General features: G+C 27.2%; 2 protein-coding genes across 2 annotated transcripts; both read right to left on the bottom strand.

The window, feature by feature from the left end:
• Positions 1 to 813: 813 nt before the first annotated feature.
• On the bottom strand, positions 814 to 2767 carry LOC108565657 (venom acid phosphatase Acph-1-like). The gene is made up of 7 exons (XM_017925220.1): positions 2678 to 2767; positions 2513 to 2620; positions 1725 to 1964; positions 1519 to 1671; positions 1338 to 1455; positions 1070 to 1284; positions 814 to 1021 (listed from the first exon to the last, which is right to left on the bottom strand). Exons 1-7 carry the CDS (start codon positions 2765 to 2767, stop codon positions 884 to 886), a joined length of 1062 nt encoding a protein of 353 aa, XP_017780709.1. The 3' UTR covers positions 814 to 883.
• Positions 2768 to 4636: 1869 nt separating this feature from the next.
• LOC108565648 lies at positions 4637 to 11951 on the bottom strand. The gene is made up of 16 exons (XM_017925211.1): positions 11855 to 11951; positions 11520 to 11624; positions 11224 to 11463; positions 11017 to 11169; positions 10842 to 10959; positions 10569 to 10786; positions 10378 to 10510; positions 8638 to 8701; positions 7066 to 7086; positions 6607 to 6724; positions 6447 to 6554; positions 6153 to 6392; positions 5946 to 6098; positions 5770 to 5887; positions 5496 to 5710; positions 4637 to 4845 (listed from the first exon to the last, which is right to left on the bottom strand). Exons 1-16 carry the CDS (start codon positions 11942 to 11944, stop codon positions 4708 to 4710), a joined length of 2232 nt encoding a protein of 743 aa, XP_017780700.1. The 5' UTR covers positions 11945 to 11951; the 3' UTR covers positions 4637 to 4707.
• Positions 11952 to 15150: the final 3199 nt, after the last annotated feature.

A 15150-nucleotide genomic window follows, 5' to 3' on the forward strand; every position in this document is an offset into this window, starting at 1 on the left:
ATGAATTACAATAAATTATGAATTATTTTTTATGTTATATTCTAACTTCAAAGATACTTTATTATTAGTATTATGAAAGACATTAGGAAATATACATATTACAATAAATAATTATTATTGTAATGTGTGATTTATTAAATCTGATGTTCATGTATTTTAGCTTCTTATTTCTTTGTAAAAATCATAATAGTCAAGAAATAATCTAAATACATATGGATTTCAATATACAGAAAGACATCGTTGATTTGATATAACGCGGTCTCTTCGAAACCTAAAAAGCTCTAAATTTATTATAAGTATAAAAATGTCTTCATTTAGCGTTCCTAGGAACGCCTTCTAGTCATATTCACATGTATGTATAAAATATATTACGTATTTGTACAAAAACCGGTTTTCGAATCTAAACTTTTCTACGAAACCGGTTTAAATGAGTATCGGTTTTTGGAGTGCCACATTAAGAATGTGGCACACTGGCGCTAGATACCAGTTAGGTAACTGATGATGTTGAGATGAGAGTACAGTATACATTTTAGGATTTGAGCAAATTTTTATTTCAACAAATGATTTTCTAATGACATAATTTTATTCTTAAAAAAATATAAATACAAACAATTTATATAATATTTTTTTATAATTCTTACTATAAAGTTTATATAATTGTTATTTACTATTTTTGTATCAATTTATAAAAAGTCCCAAGAAAGGCTTATATTAGAATAGACTTCTTATGGGAAATTTGGAATTATTCAAAATACAAAGAAATTTCAGGATTTTGTCAGGATGTGTTTTTCATGTATCTAAAAAGTATTCTAGAATTTGTAGCAAAATTTTATTTAGTACTAATTATAATGTTTATTAATTATTATTACTGAATTATTGAAGTTTATGTACACCACTCTTCCGGTCCGTATTTGGCTTTCGTAATGCTAATATAAGTATCTAATGGGCATAATTCAACTCCTCCGCAAGCTGGGATTCTGATGACTTGGTATTCATTTCCATCGGAGTTATCAAACAATACCTTTAACAAAATAATTGAATATAGAATAAAATAATTATTTACAAATACCTTCACAAAATATTTGTCATTAATTTGATGTACTTCGATCAAAATCGAAGCTGAATAATTAATGTACAAATTTTCTTCGTAAACTCCAATAGCTCCCAAGTAAGAGACTACATTTAAATCGTGTCCAGAATACATAAACATCTTACGGTCTTTTGGTACCAAGGTATTATTTATTTTGTTCAGTGTATCCAAGTCCATTTTTCTTAGCAACGGTCCTAGGATTATGAAAATTATATACATATATATTTTTATTACTTGAATAGTAAACCTATAGCATAATGGACAGTTTGATCAGTCAATTCTTTCCAATATTGTAAACCATATTTTGTAAATGGTTGTGGCCAGATCTTCAACACCCATTCAGGTAATTCATAACCTAGTTCATCCTACCAATAAGAAACAAATATAAAATATTTATAATCTCATTACAATTATGCAATTGTTTATACCAAAACTAGATAAATATTTTGTATGAACATCACTTCTAAGGATGAAGTAATGTTGATACCAGAATTCTCACTAATATAATCATAAACAGAGGCTTTATCCTCATCCATTTCTACATGTAATTCATTCATCTTTTTACAGCTTGGATAAATTAACTGAAAATACATGATATATTAAAATTTATACAATGATTTACTAATAAGTTTACTTTGTCTTCATTGATGCTCGGAGCCAATAAATAAACTGGTTGCCATTCTAATCCAGACTTTAGTTCCCATTCGGGAGTTGGAGGAAATAGAGCTGCGAACACTGATTGCATACTCATGACGCATCTTGGCGATGAAGAGGAAATAGCTTCGATTAAATCTAAATAATATAGATCACCCAAAAACTCTGAGTATCTATTTCTTAATTTAACTCCTAGGTTATAAGCTTTCTTTTTACCGACCTGGAAAGATACTAATATAAATTAGAAAAGTAAAAATAAATGATAAAGATTATACGTTAGTGGAAACAACATTTTCTACTCTACAAGATATTGTGTTGGCTTTTACGTTACAACCATTAGTTTATTGAATTATACGCGTTCAAAATGGAATGTCAAGTAGACAAAAGTGGGCACTTTAGACACTACATCTGTTCGCGTCTAATCAAAGGAATAAAGCTTCCAAAGCTGAACGCGATATATGCGCCATGTAAGTGAAGATGCTATGAATGAAAAGTCGATGGTTTTCGCGTTCCCAAGAGGGTAATTTCGACCAGAAAGTCATGGAGCGGGCAACCAGTGGAAGTTGACGAAAACTGCTTAAACCAAGTCAAATTTCCACCCTTTCTAGATGGTTACATCGAGAAACTTGTAGAACCTTAGGAAGAAGTTGTGTATAATGAAAGAGAATATATTAGTGACTAATATGTAGTTAATTTCTGTTGTTGTATCCTTATGTCCTCTTAATTTGGAAAAACGAACACAACTTATGTTAACACCCAATATATTACCAAAGTTAATTGTCCATTTCCATATGGAAAAAAGGTTTCATTAGCATGAGGATTACTTGGTAAAGGCATATAACCATAGTCAGGTGTCCTGTCGCCATGTCTAAAAATCTACAATAATATAAAATTATTATAGTAATTTGATTAAATTATAAACTAATTACCTACAATATGTGTAAGAAGTAAAGTATCCGTATCTTCTGCTACAGAAAATTGTACAAGAAGACTAGCAAATACCAAACAAGATAACTTCCACATTGTTTCGCTTTCAAATTACTGTAAGGAAAAGCATACCGCGCAAACAATTTATATACTGTATATTATCAATTTTTAGCTAATTATCAACATAATTGTGTGTGTTTTTATTCATACTTCAATTTTATCAATAAATTAAATTATTATCTCTTTATCCGATTAAATTAAAAAAAAATAGTACACAAAATTATTATTTTTTAAATACATAAATGATCGGTTGTTTTCCACACTCAAGTTCCTTCATGTGTGATTAATTTTTATATGGTTTTAAAGTCCTGGATTAGTCCGGTTTTACTGAGTCCGATATTGGTGGATTATGCGAGATTTTGATATACTCGTTGTAGAATTTTACCTCAATTTAGTAATAGTAATAAAGAATTGAAATATATTTTTTTATAAACAATTTAGTAGAATATATTTTTTTATAATATGCATTCATTTTATAAAAATAATGATATAATAAGGATTTATTTATTTACTAATTGTTAATCCAATAAGAATAATTATTAATCCCAGCTGTGGATTAGCACATGTAGCTCAACCTATTTTTGAAGATAAACAAGATGCATAATATTTATTCAACCTTTTTAAAATCCGCAGCTAAACCTGCAATTAAAATAATATTATATAACTGATAATACGTCAGTTATAAAAGTAATGAAATTATTATTATTTGTATAATATTATAATTATTATTTGTTCATTTCGACAAGATTTACTTTTATTTATAATTTGTTTTTTTATATTTACATATATGTATGTCTTACTTTTTACAGAATGCATTTTTTGTATATGATTTATTGTGACAATTTATGTTATTTGTGTTTCTGGGCGGATTAGACTTGGGTCCATAGCCCTTTATTTGCATTGTAACTAATAAATATTATTATTATTAAACTATAACATAAAAAAGTAAGATAGAATTCCAACATCATATTAAGAAAATTCAAAATGATCTAGTGTTTCATAAGACTATTTCCGTCCAATTTAATTATGGAACAATAACAATATATACACATGGAAAATAAAGGAATGATGGGGAAAAAAAGCAGCGCAGTAGGAACAAGAGGGTATCAATCGAGGGACATTAGGTAATAGGGATTTTTTTAATTTCATCTTACCAAACTCAGAGAGCGGTTCTCTGACTACTTTGATGTACAAACTGTGAATTGGGTTGTAGATCCTTTTAAATGTGAAATTACTAACATACCAGAAGAATCTCCAGGTTTGGAATTATAAAATAATTCAATGATAAATCATGGAAATTTATCTTATAAATTATCGTGCGCTTCTCGAAATAGAAAATTGTTGGAAAATACTAAATTAATGATAAGTAAATTGCATAAACTTATTGGTAATTCCAATTTAAACATGTTATTGTATATCTTTTTGCAAATGAAATATTTAATTGATCTGACGTATTCAATTATATAAATTAATCATACCAAGAAATGATGGTATAAAACTATATATTTCTATTTTTGAAACTCAATTTATAGTTTTTCCAGACAAATTGTATATTGTGGTTTATCTGCGGCAATCCTTTTGTTGCATTCAAATAATAATAGTGTTATTAATTATATTGTAGTTAATTCTAATTTTAAAACTAAATTTTATTTTTAAATAATTATCAGTGATAATTGCATTGCTTTTATACATAGTAAGAGTAATAAAATAATTTGTCTATGTAAATAATTGTACAATAGCTATTGTTTATATAATATACAATGTTAAATATATTTATTTTATTAATTAGTGTAAATCATACGATTGTTTAATATGAGCTATTTCTGTATATTTACATATTAGTAATTAATAGAATGTAAATACAAGAAAATTTAAATATTATTTAATGAAATATATTGTGATGATTACAAGTGTTATATAATGATTAAAACATTGATTATTTATAATATCTTTATTTATTTATGATATTAATTAGTTTATGTACACCAATCTTCAGGTCCATATTGTGCTTTAGTTATGGCAATGTAAATTTCCAGAGGACATATTTCAAGGTAAGCGCATGCTGGGATCTTTATAAGCTGAGGTCCCTTTCCATCGACGTTATCAAAGAATATCTGTAACAATTAATCATTTTTATAGATACATTTATACCTATATATAATCATATTTATGCTCATATTTTTTTATATCCATATTTAACCAATATTTATACCTATTAATCAAGTTCAAAAATTTTCATCATTTTGTAAAAAGTCCAAGAAATTACATAAACAAAATGTATGTATGTAACTTGGAGATAAAAACTTAAGATGTACTACATAGAGTCATCTAACTTTATGGACTTCGATTATAATAGAAGCAGGATATTCTTCCTACAAATTTTGTCTGTATACTCCAATTATTTCAAAGAAAGCAACTGAATTAAGATCATGCCCAGAATACAAGAATTTCTGATAATCAAATGGAACTAAATCTGCACTCATCTTCTTAATGTTAACTTAAAGATCTAAGCTGAAGATTTTTCAAGATTAACTTCACTTCAGAACGTCATCTAACTTATTGGACTTCGATCTTCTAACCTAAGTAAGATCATGCCCAGAATACAAATGCATTTTACGATCACATAGAACTACATCTCCAGTCATTTTCTTCATAGTATCTAGTTATAATACCTATTCTTCAAGACCAAAAATGTTCATAAATAGACAAAGAAAATGTAATGTTAACTTGAAGATGTAATATTAACTGGAGTTTCTAAGCTTACCTTCACACCATAACGTCCTCTAACTTTATGGACTTCGATCATAATAGAAGCCGAATAATCAATGTACATATTTTGTTTGTATACACCAATTGCTCCAAAGAAAGCAACCAAGTTGAGATCATGCCCAGAATACAAGAACATCTTACGATCAGTTGGAACTAAATCTCCAGTCACCTTCTTCATTGTATCCTCGTTGATTTTTTTTAATAAATTACCTATAAGTAAAGTTGGTAAATTTAAATCAGCGATATATATTTTAATAGGTTAATTATACCTATAGCGTATGGTACTTTTTGACTAGCCATTTCATTCCAAAATTCCATACCATATTTATAGAAGGGTTGAGGCCAAACTTTGGAAACCCATTCTGGGAGATTGTATCCTAGTTCTCCCTACATTAAGATATAAAGAAATATAAATTCTATTTAACTTCTAGCTAATATTTCATACCAAAACTTGATAAGTATTCTGAGCTCCAAGCATATCAAAAGAAGTGGTAATATTAACACCAAAGTTTTCACTAACATATTTATAGAAATCTGCTTTCTCCCCGTCCATATAACTTTGGACGTCGAATATTTTTGGACATGACGGATAGATTAACTAAAATTTCACTTATTAAAAAAACTAATCAATACTTTTATAGTTGACCCTTACTTTATCTTCATTGACGCTCGGCGATAAGAAGTAAACTGGTTGCCAGTCATACCCAAATTTGAGTTGCCACTCTTCAGTTGGCGGGAATAAAGCTGCAAAGACGGATTGCATGGACATTACACACCTCGGGGCAGAGGATGAAATGCCTTCGATCAAATCCGCATAGTATAAAGCTCCCAAAAAATTGGAATACCTTTTTCTCAATTTAGCCCCTAGTTCATAAGCTCTTATTTTACCTTTCTACAAAATAATAAATCTATATTGTTACCAATCTAATTTCAGAAAAGTACTTACTAAAGTCAATTGTCCACTACCGTATGGAAAGAATGTTTCATGAGCTAGAGGATCATTGGGTGTTTTGAAGAAATGAAAATCGGGTGTCCTATCTCCATGTCTAAAAATCTTTAAAAATAAATTAATTTTTACTTAATTAATTATAATTTATTTTAGTTACAATGTGCGTAAGAAGTAACGTTTCTCTTTCGATTCCTGGAGCCGAAAAGACTGTAGCCAAGTACGCACTCAGCAAAAACAATAACCTCCACATGATCTTTATTTTGGATTCTTGGATACTGAAATAAAATTAATGAAACACATCGTTTAAATACGTAATTATGACTAATTGATATAATTAATAGATAAGTTGTCTATAATATTGTAAAAAAATGCATATATTTAGATAATTAATTATAATCAATAAAACGGGATTACCTGTAGTCAATAACCGCATGAAATGATTATTGTGTTTTTTTTTCGTATAATTATTACGTGATTTTATTGTTGTCGCAATCAATTTTATTAATATTATATGACAAATTTATTATAGTATAATAAATGCACAGTTTTATTTGAAATACTGAAGTAAAATAGTTATATAATTTGGTATGAAATAATAAGAAATTGTGTGTCTTACCTTAACAAATGACGTCTGGTGCTTTACTATATTTTATCACATATTTCTGTTACTTATATTGATATAGTCGCAAAAAAAATTACATAAATACTTTATAATCTATACAGCGAGATTATAAAGATTATAATATTAGGTTTAACCTAATTAAAAATGATATATGGATTTAACGTAGTATGCAGGTTTTAATAGTTTTTTTTTGCATTCAAATTATAGTATTTTTTGATATTACATGGGATTAATGCGAATGGCTCATATAATTTTACTATCACATATTATTAAATATAATACCGGTATTTGCTTGAATTACACGTGTATTAATATTTGCGTCATTTGAATGGACATACAAGTTTCACTTTATTTCTAAATAAATATTTTTAATAATTAGTTTATTTTTTATCATTTATAGTAATCCAAATAATATATTTTGGATCCAACGATATAAACTATAAAAACTATAATAAATTAGAAGAAATATGTAGTTAATATTATTACTTTAAAATTACATGCTTAATTACAAAAATAAATTCTTGATACTTTAATTAAATGAATATATATAGAAGAAATAAGAACACAAAGAAACTATAGCAATACTGCACATAGTGCGACTTCGATCAGTCTGGTATAATTTTTTTTAGACAAAACAAAATTTTAATTAAGAAAATAAAAATCATACATAAATTATTTGTTTTTACGCGTATTTTTTTTAATCTGGTTTAAACGTATTGGATTGGTCCGGTTTCAAAGAAGAGGTTATAAGTGAATGACATAAAGTAAGGTATATTTGGTTGCATAGTGTGCATTTATTTATATGTCAAAAATATAGAATTACATTTAGATTTGATTGGATATGCATTTAGATTAATAATAAATAATTGTATATTGAAAAAATAACATTAATTGATAGATAAATTATATAGATATAAAAATAATCGATTAATTTATTTAAAAATTCTTAAACCTAATATTATAAAAAAATATATAAACTATGAAAATTAAGATTTATTTTTTCTATAGAATGATAATTTATTTAAAAAAAAAAACATAAAAAACTAATCCAAAATTCCGCTCTATTGAAAACCGAACTAATCGAGGAACTAAACAAATAGATAAATAAACCACATTGAAAGAGACTTGACTATATAAAGAGAAAAGAAAAAACAAACATTTTTGTATAAAAAATAAGTTTGTATACTTTAACTTTGTTTTGACATTTTCATACCATATTCCTTTACAATAATAATAATTTTATTATATTAATATGTTTCTTACATTTAAATATGTTTTTAGTTGACAAAAATCACTTTAAACTAAGAAAAGAAATGATTGTCAATACTTTATAAAAAAAAAACTTGTTTATAAATTAATGATAACATTAAGAATATTTTTTATTGTAACAGAGCACGCGTAACTAATTAATGATTTTATGACCTTGACTTCTAAATGCACAATTACTAAATTGAAGCACTTTACTTTCTCAATATGTATATATTTAGTACTAGGTTTAATTATTATCAATCCAATAATTGTCTACGTTCTAATAAATCATCGCAATTAGCTTAGACTAATGGTCACCAATCATGATGCTTAACTCTCGTAAGTTGTTGCATACCACCTTTTACGTTTTTGAACCATGCAGCTAAAAAAAATTATGCATTGTACTAAAACCATCATATTTAGCTTCAACCGGTGTATTTCGAAAAATTTAAAAGATATTTAATTAGATACTTAATAGAGTTTTAAATATATATCGGCGAAATCTGGTAAATGTCATGATAACAAACAATACAAACAATTGTATTCTCCGTATAAATCTATGAATTTGTCCTTTCAGATCAAACCTCCAAGTAAATAAATATATTTTATGGTACTAGGTATACAAATTTCCAGTGTGATAAAATATTCTGCGAAATTTAGTCAAAGGTTTACTCGTGCCTTGAGACAAAAAAGGTTTAATAAACTAGTTTAGAGTAATGATTACTCATTTTAATTCTTAAGTTATGTATGCTGATAAATATAATTACCAAGCGCTAATCAGTAATAACGCTAAAAGTAATCTAATAAGAATGATAGTAAAGTATGTATATATATGTGAGGTTTAATAATGATATAAAATAGATAACAAAAATCATAAACTTGATATTATTTTTATTAATATTTATGCATTTTATGTATGTTTCTTGAAATAAATCAAAATTAGGTTTATCGAAATTAAGTAATATAACTAATTGTCAGAAAATATTCGAAAATAAATTTTCTTATTGGTTAGTAAAAAATACTATATTTTAGTCGCGTTTTTATTTTATAATTTTTCATAATAAATTATAAGATTTAAAAAAAAACGTAGGTCAGTGGTCTGGTTGCAATTATTTCTGTCCATTTTATATCAAACTTTTTTTAAATAATACGGCTAATCTTTGATTAAAAGCATGATCCATATATCTAACGGATAATACAATTGTTTAATATACAGTATTGTCGTGTCCAGAGGATGGAATTTGGACACAGTGGATTTTCTTATATTTCTATAGTTGTGGAGTTCTCAGACTGATTTTGTATTACATTTTGGAGAAGTTCAGTTATATAGAAAGAAGAGGAATCCTTATAGAGTGTGAAAATTTACTTCCAAAATGGCGGTGTTCACAAGTATGTTTATTCGGCTTATCCACGGAGTAAGTAACGGTACACAGAGAGAAGGAGGTGGGATACACAAGGGTACTTACAAGACATAATAGGGAGAACCTTGCTGGCTAACGTGGCGCGACACAAGAGAGCTATATCCGTATATCCGGCCGCTTATATACCCTAAGCGGGTATCATCCTTATCTGCCCTTCTAGGTATACCCGCTACGGGCTGGAGTAGAGCGTACTGTACCGGGTTGGTACGTGACTTCATATCCAGGCCGAAATAAGCGCCACAACATAAACATGTATAAAATAATAAGGGCTAACATAATATAAACAATAACGGTTATACATAACAGAATAAAAAGTTTACATAAGAGTATATAGATATAATAGTAATAAAAACAGGAAAGTCTATAACAATATACAGCAATTAGTGCGCCGTCAATCAGTAAGACTTCACTATAGTACGGTTTGAAACTTTCAAAACATACCAAATAATTAATCTTTTTTGTGTGCTGCTTAGTTTTATGTGGTTTTATAGTCTTCAATTAGTGCGGTTTAAATATTGGCAGAAGCGATTACCCGCACTATGAGAAATATTGCTGAATTGAATAATAATATATATTTGTTGAATTATATTCGAGTTTAATTCCATGATTAATAAATTGATTTGTTAATCATTTTAGCCGCACCATTCCTTAGGGCCATATTTATTTTTAGTAATTGCAATGTACTTTTCCAAAGGGCAGATATCAATACCACCACAAGCGGGAATTCTTAAAAGGATTGGTCCAATTCCGTCGGAATTATCAAAAAATACCTAAAACAAAATATCTTTATGAAGCTTATTGTTATGAAATGTTATGTAAAACTGATACCTTGACACCATAAGTGTCTGTATATTTATGTATTTCAATCATGATGGAAGCAGAGTAATTAATATAGAGTGCCTCTTTGTACACTCCAATAGCTCCCAGATAACCAACAACATTCATATCGTGTCCTGAATATAAATACATCTTACATTCCAATTGATCTATAGAAGTACCTTTCATCTTTGCCATTGTATCATCATTAATTTTCTTCAATAAAGGCCCTAAAAGTAGTATAATTTAAATTAAAACAATTATTTTTAACTAAAGGAAACGAACCAACAGCATATTGAACAGTTTGATCGCTCATGTCTTTCCAAAATTGCAAACTATATCTTAACAAAGGTTCGGGCCAAACGGCCAAAACCCATTTTGGTAAAGAAAAACCTTGTTCATCCTATTAAAATAAAATAAAAATATAAAGATTTGAAGATTAATTAAATAAAATCAATACCAAAACGTGATACGTGTTATGTATAGCCATCATTTCAATAGATTTTGTAACGTTGAATCCTACAAAATCGCTAACATATTTATAAAATGCCTTAGATTCTTCATCAAAGTCTGTATGCACATCGAAAATTTTTGGACAAGATGGAATAACTATCTGAAATATTTATCCTGTAACATATTTACATAATTTGCTTTGCTTATAACAAACTTTATCTTCCTTGAGACTTGGTGCTTTGAAATAAACCGGTTGCCATTTAATTGTTCTTTTTAATTGCCACCTTTTTGTTGGCTTAAATAGGGCTGCAAGAACTGATTGTAAAGACATTACTGCTCTTGGTAGGAATGAGGATGTTGCATCAATCAATCCGTTATAATAAACTGGGCCTAAAAACCTTGAATAACGTTTCCTCAGTGATACTCCCAAATTGTAAGCTCTTGTTTTTCCTTTCTAAATTAACATTGAATAGTTTAGTTTTGATTCAGATTTTCATTTGATTTACAAACCAAAGTCAGTTGTCCCGGACCGTAAGGAAAGAAGGTTTCATTGGAATACGGATTATTTGGTATTTGGAAGCTGTAATCGGGTGTCCTGTCACCATGTCTGAAGATCTGGAAATTATTTCAACTAAAATCAACTAGAATCAACTAGAATCAACTAGAATCAACTAGAATCAACTAGAATCAACTAGAATCAACTTTTATTACTTTTCAACCATAAGACGAAATACAAATTTCAGTCAATTTTTTTTATATAAAAAATGCATGTTGAATACGAAAATTTAGATAAAATTAATATAAAAACATTAAAATTAAAAAAGAAACAATCAAATTGTACTTACAACGTGTGTTAATATTAAAGTCTTTTCACTAAGAACGTAAGATAATCCAGTTGATAAGAAAAATAATAACAGTAATGATAAATTCCGCATTGTGAGTTTTCTGTAATCTTAAAACAAATACACTTTTATTGATTACATAACGTTATTACACCATTAGTTTATATAAATATCCTACATAATTCTATTTATGTGTCTAATTATTATGTAATTTATTAATTAATTGTTATAACTTTTCTACAAAAATTAAAAATATTACAATAAATAAACAAAATATTAATTATTACAAAATACGCTTTTTGTGTGTTTCTTACAATTTAATATGTTTTTGTTAAGAGAATTAACTTTGAACTGACAAGAAAATCCATGAGATTAGATTTTGTATTAAACTGTTTTAAAATAAATATTAACAATTTAACATATCAGTATTGGAGCATGCGTATCCAATTAAAGATTTGAAAACCTTGACTTCCAATTGCATACGATTTATCAATGACTTAAGTTTAACTATTGGTTCTATCACCATTTACGTAATATTTATCTTTTATTTGAAGGTTTATCATTAATCTCTAAAATAGTATATATTTAGTCATTGTACACATATAGTCATAACTTTCATAAACCATAAGAAATAAAATAATATAACCGAAATATTCATCGAGATATATAAAAAACTTTTGTTTCAATCAAAAAACATAATAATAATCCAACAAAAATAATCGTTTGTTTATTTCGTAAATTTAATTTAGAGATCCTAAAATCTCATATATTTAATAATACACAAAATGTGTTCTTATTTTATACTTTCTATAGTGATGCGTATTATAATTGAGTATATATATAAAAGTCATTCTAATATTGAAGCGCACGTAAACTATGACAGTAATTAAGAGTGAAATGTGACATCATAATCATAACCAAATAGAAAGATACTAACATGTTTCCTGTTTTTTCTTTGTAATTTACAAGAAAACTTATTTTGGGTGCACATTTTATTGTTATAAAATCTGCATTACTAATTTTTTTTCTGTATATTTAATTTCTCTATATATTATTTTCCTATGTCTGAATGAAATGTTTTCAATTAAAATTATCTAAAAAAGTTTCTCGGTACATTTAAAGCTTTCCAAATTTAGTGTTTTTTCCAATCAATCCATTAATTAAATGGTTAAACGTATGCGGAATAATTAATTATTCTAGCCTTGCGAGCTTCGAATACGTCCATAAATGTAATGGTATTAAAATCGTGTCCAGAATACATAAACTCTTTACGATCTTCCGGAATTTTATGGTAACATCCTTTCTTTCAATATATGCTTAATACTAAAAGTAGAACTAAATAAATGCATTTTTGTATAAGTGTTTTTAATTACATTTAAAGAAGATTATCAATGATATAACACAAGCATCATTATTTTAACCCATAAATACTACGGATGGGTCAGAATGACCTACTTGATATTTGTTATATTCTAATTTTGTAGTGCGCTTTTCAGTAAGAACAAAAAAGTAAAAACAATTATAGACTGATTGCAAATATGCAAGTTAAGATGACTGTTGAAACACAACCTAATGAAGTAATCGAAAAGAAAGCTATTTTTTGTCCAAATAAGTGAGACAAGAAAACAACAACGTTTTGTGAGTTATGCAAAAGACTAACTTCTTCTAGTTGCTTAAAAAAATAGTTAGTAGTTTTTTTTCTTTATTTGTTCATATTAGTTACGGGTTAATAAGGAAAATACTATGGGTGATCAGAACAGTTCCGATCTTATGGAAACTAACGCAAAATTCTGTATTTTTTTTATTTGCACCAATTGTTTGTAGGTAAAAACATTTTAGTAAAATTGACAAACAAGTCAAACCTACAAAACTCGGAACAACCTGGAATTACAATAATTTCAAGATCATCATAATTATAATTTTCAAGCAAAATCTAAAAAAAACATAAATTAATAAAACTTGTATTGTATGTTGTATATAGAAAAATCATACCTTTATATAAAAATCGTCATTGATTTTATGTAATTCGAAAATAAGATATGCTCCATAATTTATATCTCTTCTATTATAGTTTTGCAAAGTTCCCAAAATAATTATAATATTGACATCATGAACAGAATAAATAATTAATTTAGGTTTGTAGTTTTCCTCAATCTTTCTACGAGTATCATCATGTATTTTCTTTAGGAAATTACCTAAATAATAAAATAATTGTAACCAATTCTATTATATTTATTATTGAAATATAAACCTGCCGCTTCTTGTAAATGTTGATCTATCATATCATCCCAAAATTGCAGTGCTAAATTCGTCAAAGGTTCAGGCCAAAGCGGTTTAATCCAACTAGGAAGATCTAAACCACACTCAACCTATGTTGTGCATTGTTTTTTTTTTGATTATATTATATTAAAAATATTAGATAAAACAAATATAACTTACGTAGGTTTTCATGTTTTGGTAAATAATATAGACTTCAAGAGAACTAACAACTTTCATTCCTGAATACTCTTCTAAATATTTATAATATTTGAGAGTAGTATTATCTATTTGGGTCTTTATATTTATGATATTAGGACAAGTCTTGTGTACAGCAAACATCTAAATTTAAAGAGTTAGTTTATTCTGGAATAAAAAAAACAATAATTACTCGCATAGTGTGATTCCGTCAATATCCCGGACAGTTTGAAATCGGACAAATCGAGGATTCTAAAAAAGTGTATTGACTGAATAAAATTTATATATATAAAATATTGTTATGTAGTAATTAAAATTTAGTATTTTTTTAATTTTTTAAACCGTACTATAGTAAATAAGGATTGAACGAAGCCGCACTATGCTAGGTATTACTGTATTTTCAATCTTACTTGATCTTTAGAAAATGGTATATACTTGAAAGGTACTGGTCGCCAATGTAAATTTGATTCTAATAAGTATTTAGGTGGAAATAATGCGGCTAAGATAGTTTGCATACTCATCATAGATCTTTTGTATTCTGATGACAATGCTTCAATTAAATCATTTTGATAATCATCACCCAAGAAAGTATTATACATCTTTCTTAAGGCTTTACCAACTTGAAACATTTTCTTTTTACCCGCCTAGAACAAACAAAAAAAGTACGAAAAATATGATGATTTTTAAGTATTAGTTGTACCAAATTAAGTTCGCCTGGACCATACGGACCAAATGATATATTTTCATGGTTATCATTTGGAAATGTGTACTCCAAATCCATTGTTTTGTTTCCATGTCGTATTATCTAGAAATAATCAATTAAAATCATCAATGTAAATTAAATT

This window comes from Nicrophorus vespilloides, unplaced genomic scaffold, assembly GCF_001412225.1.
Source record: "Nicrophorus vespilloides isolate i.1.1-1 unplaced genomic scaffold, Nicve_v1.0, whole genome shotgun sequence".
Taxonomy (NCBI): domain Eukaryota; kingdom Metazoa; phylum Arthropoda; class Insecta; order Coleoptera; family Silphidae; genus Nicrophorus; species Nicrophorus vespilloides.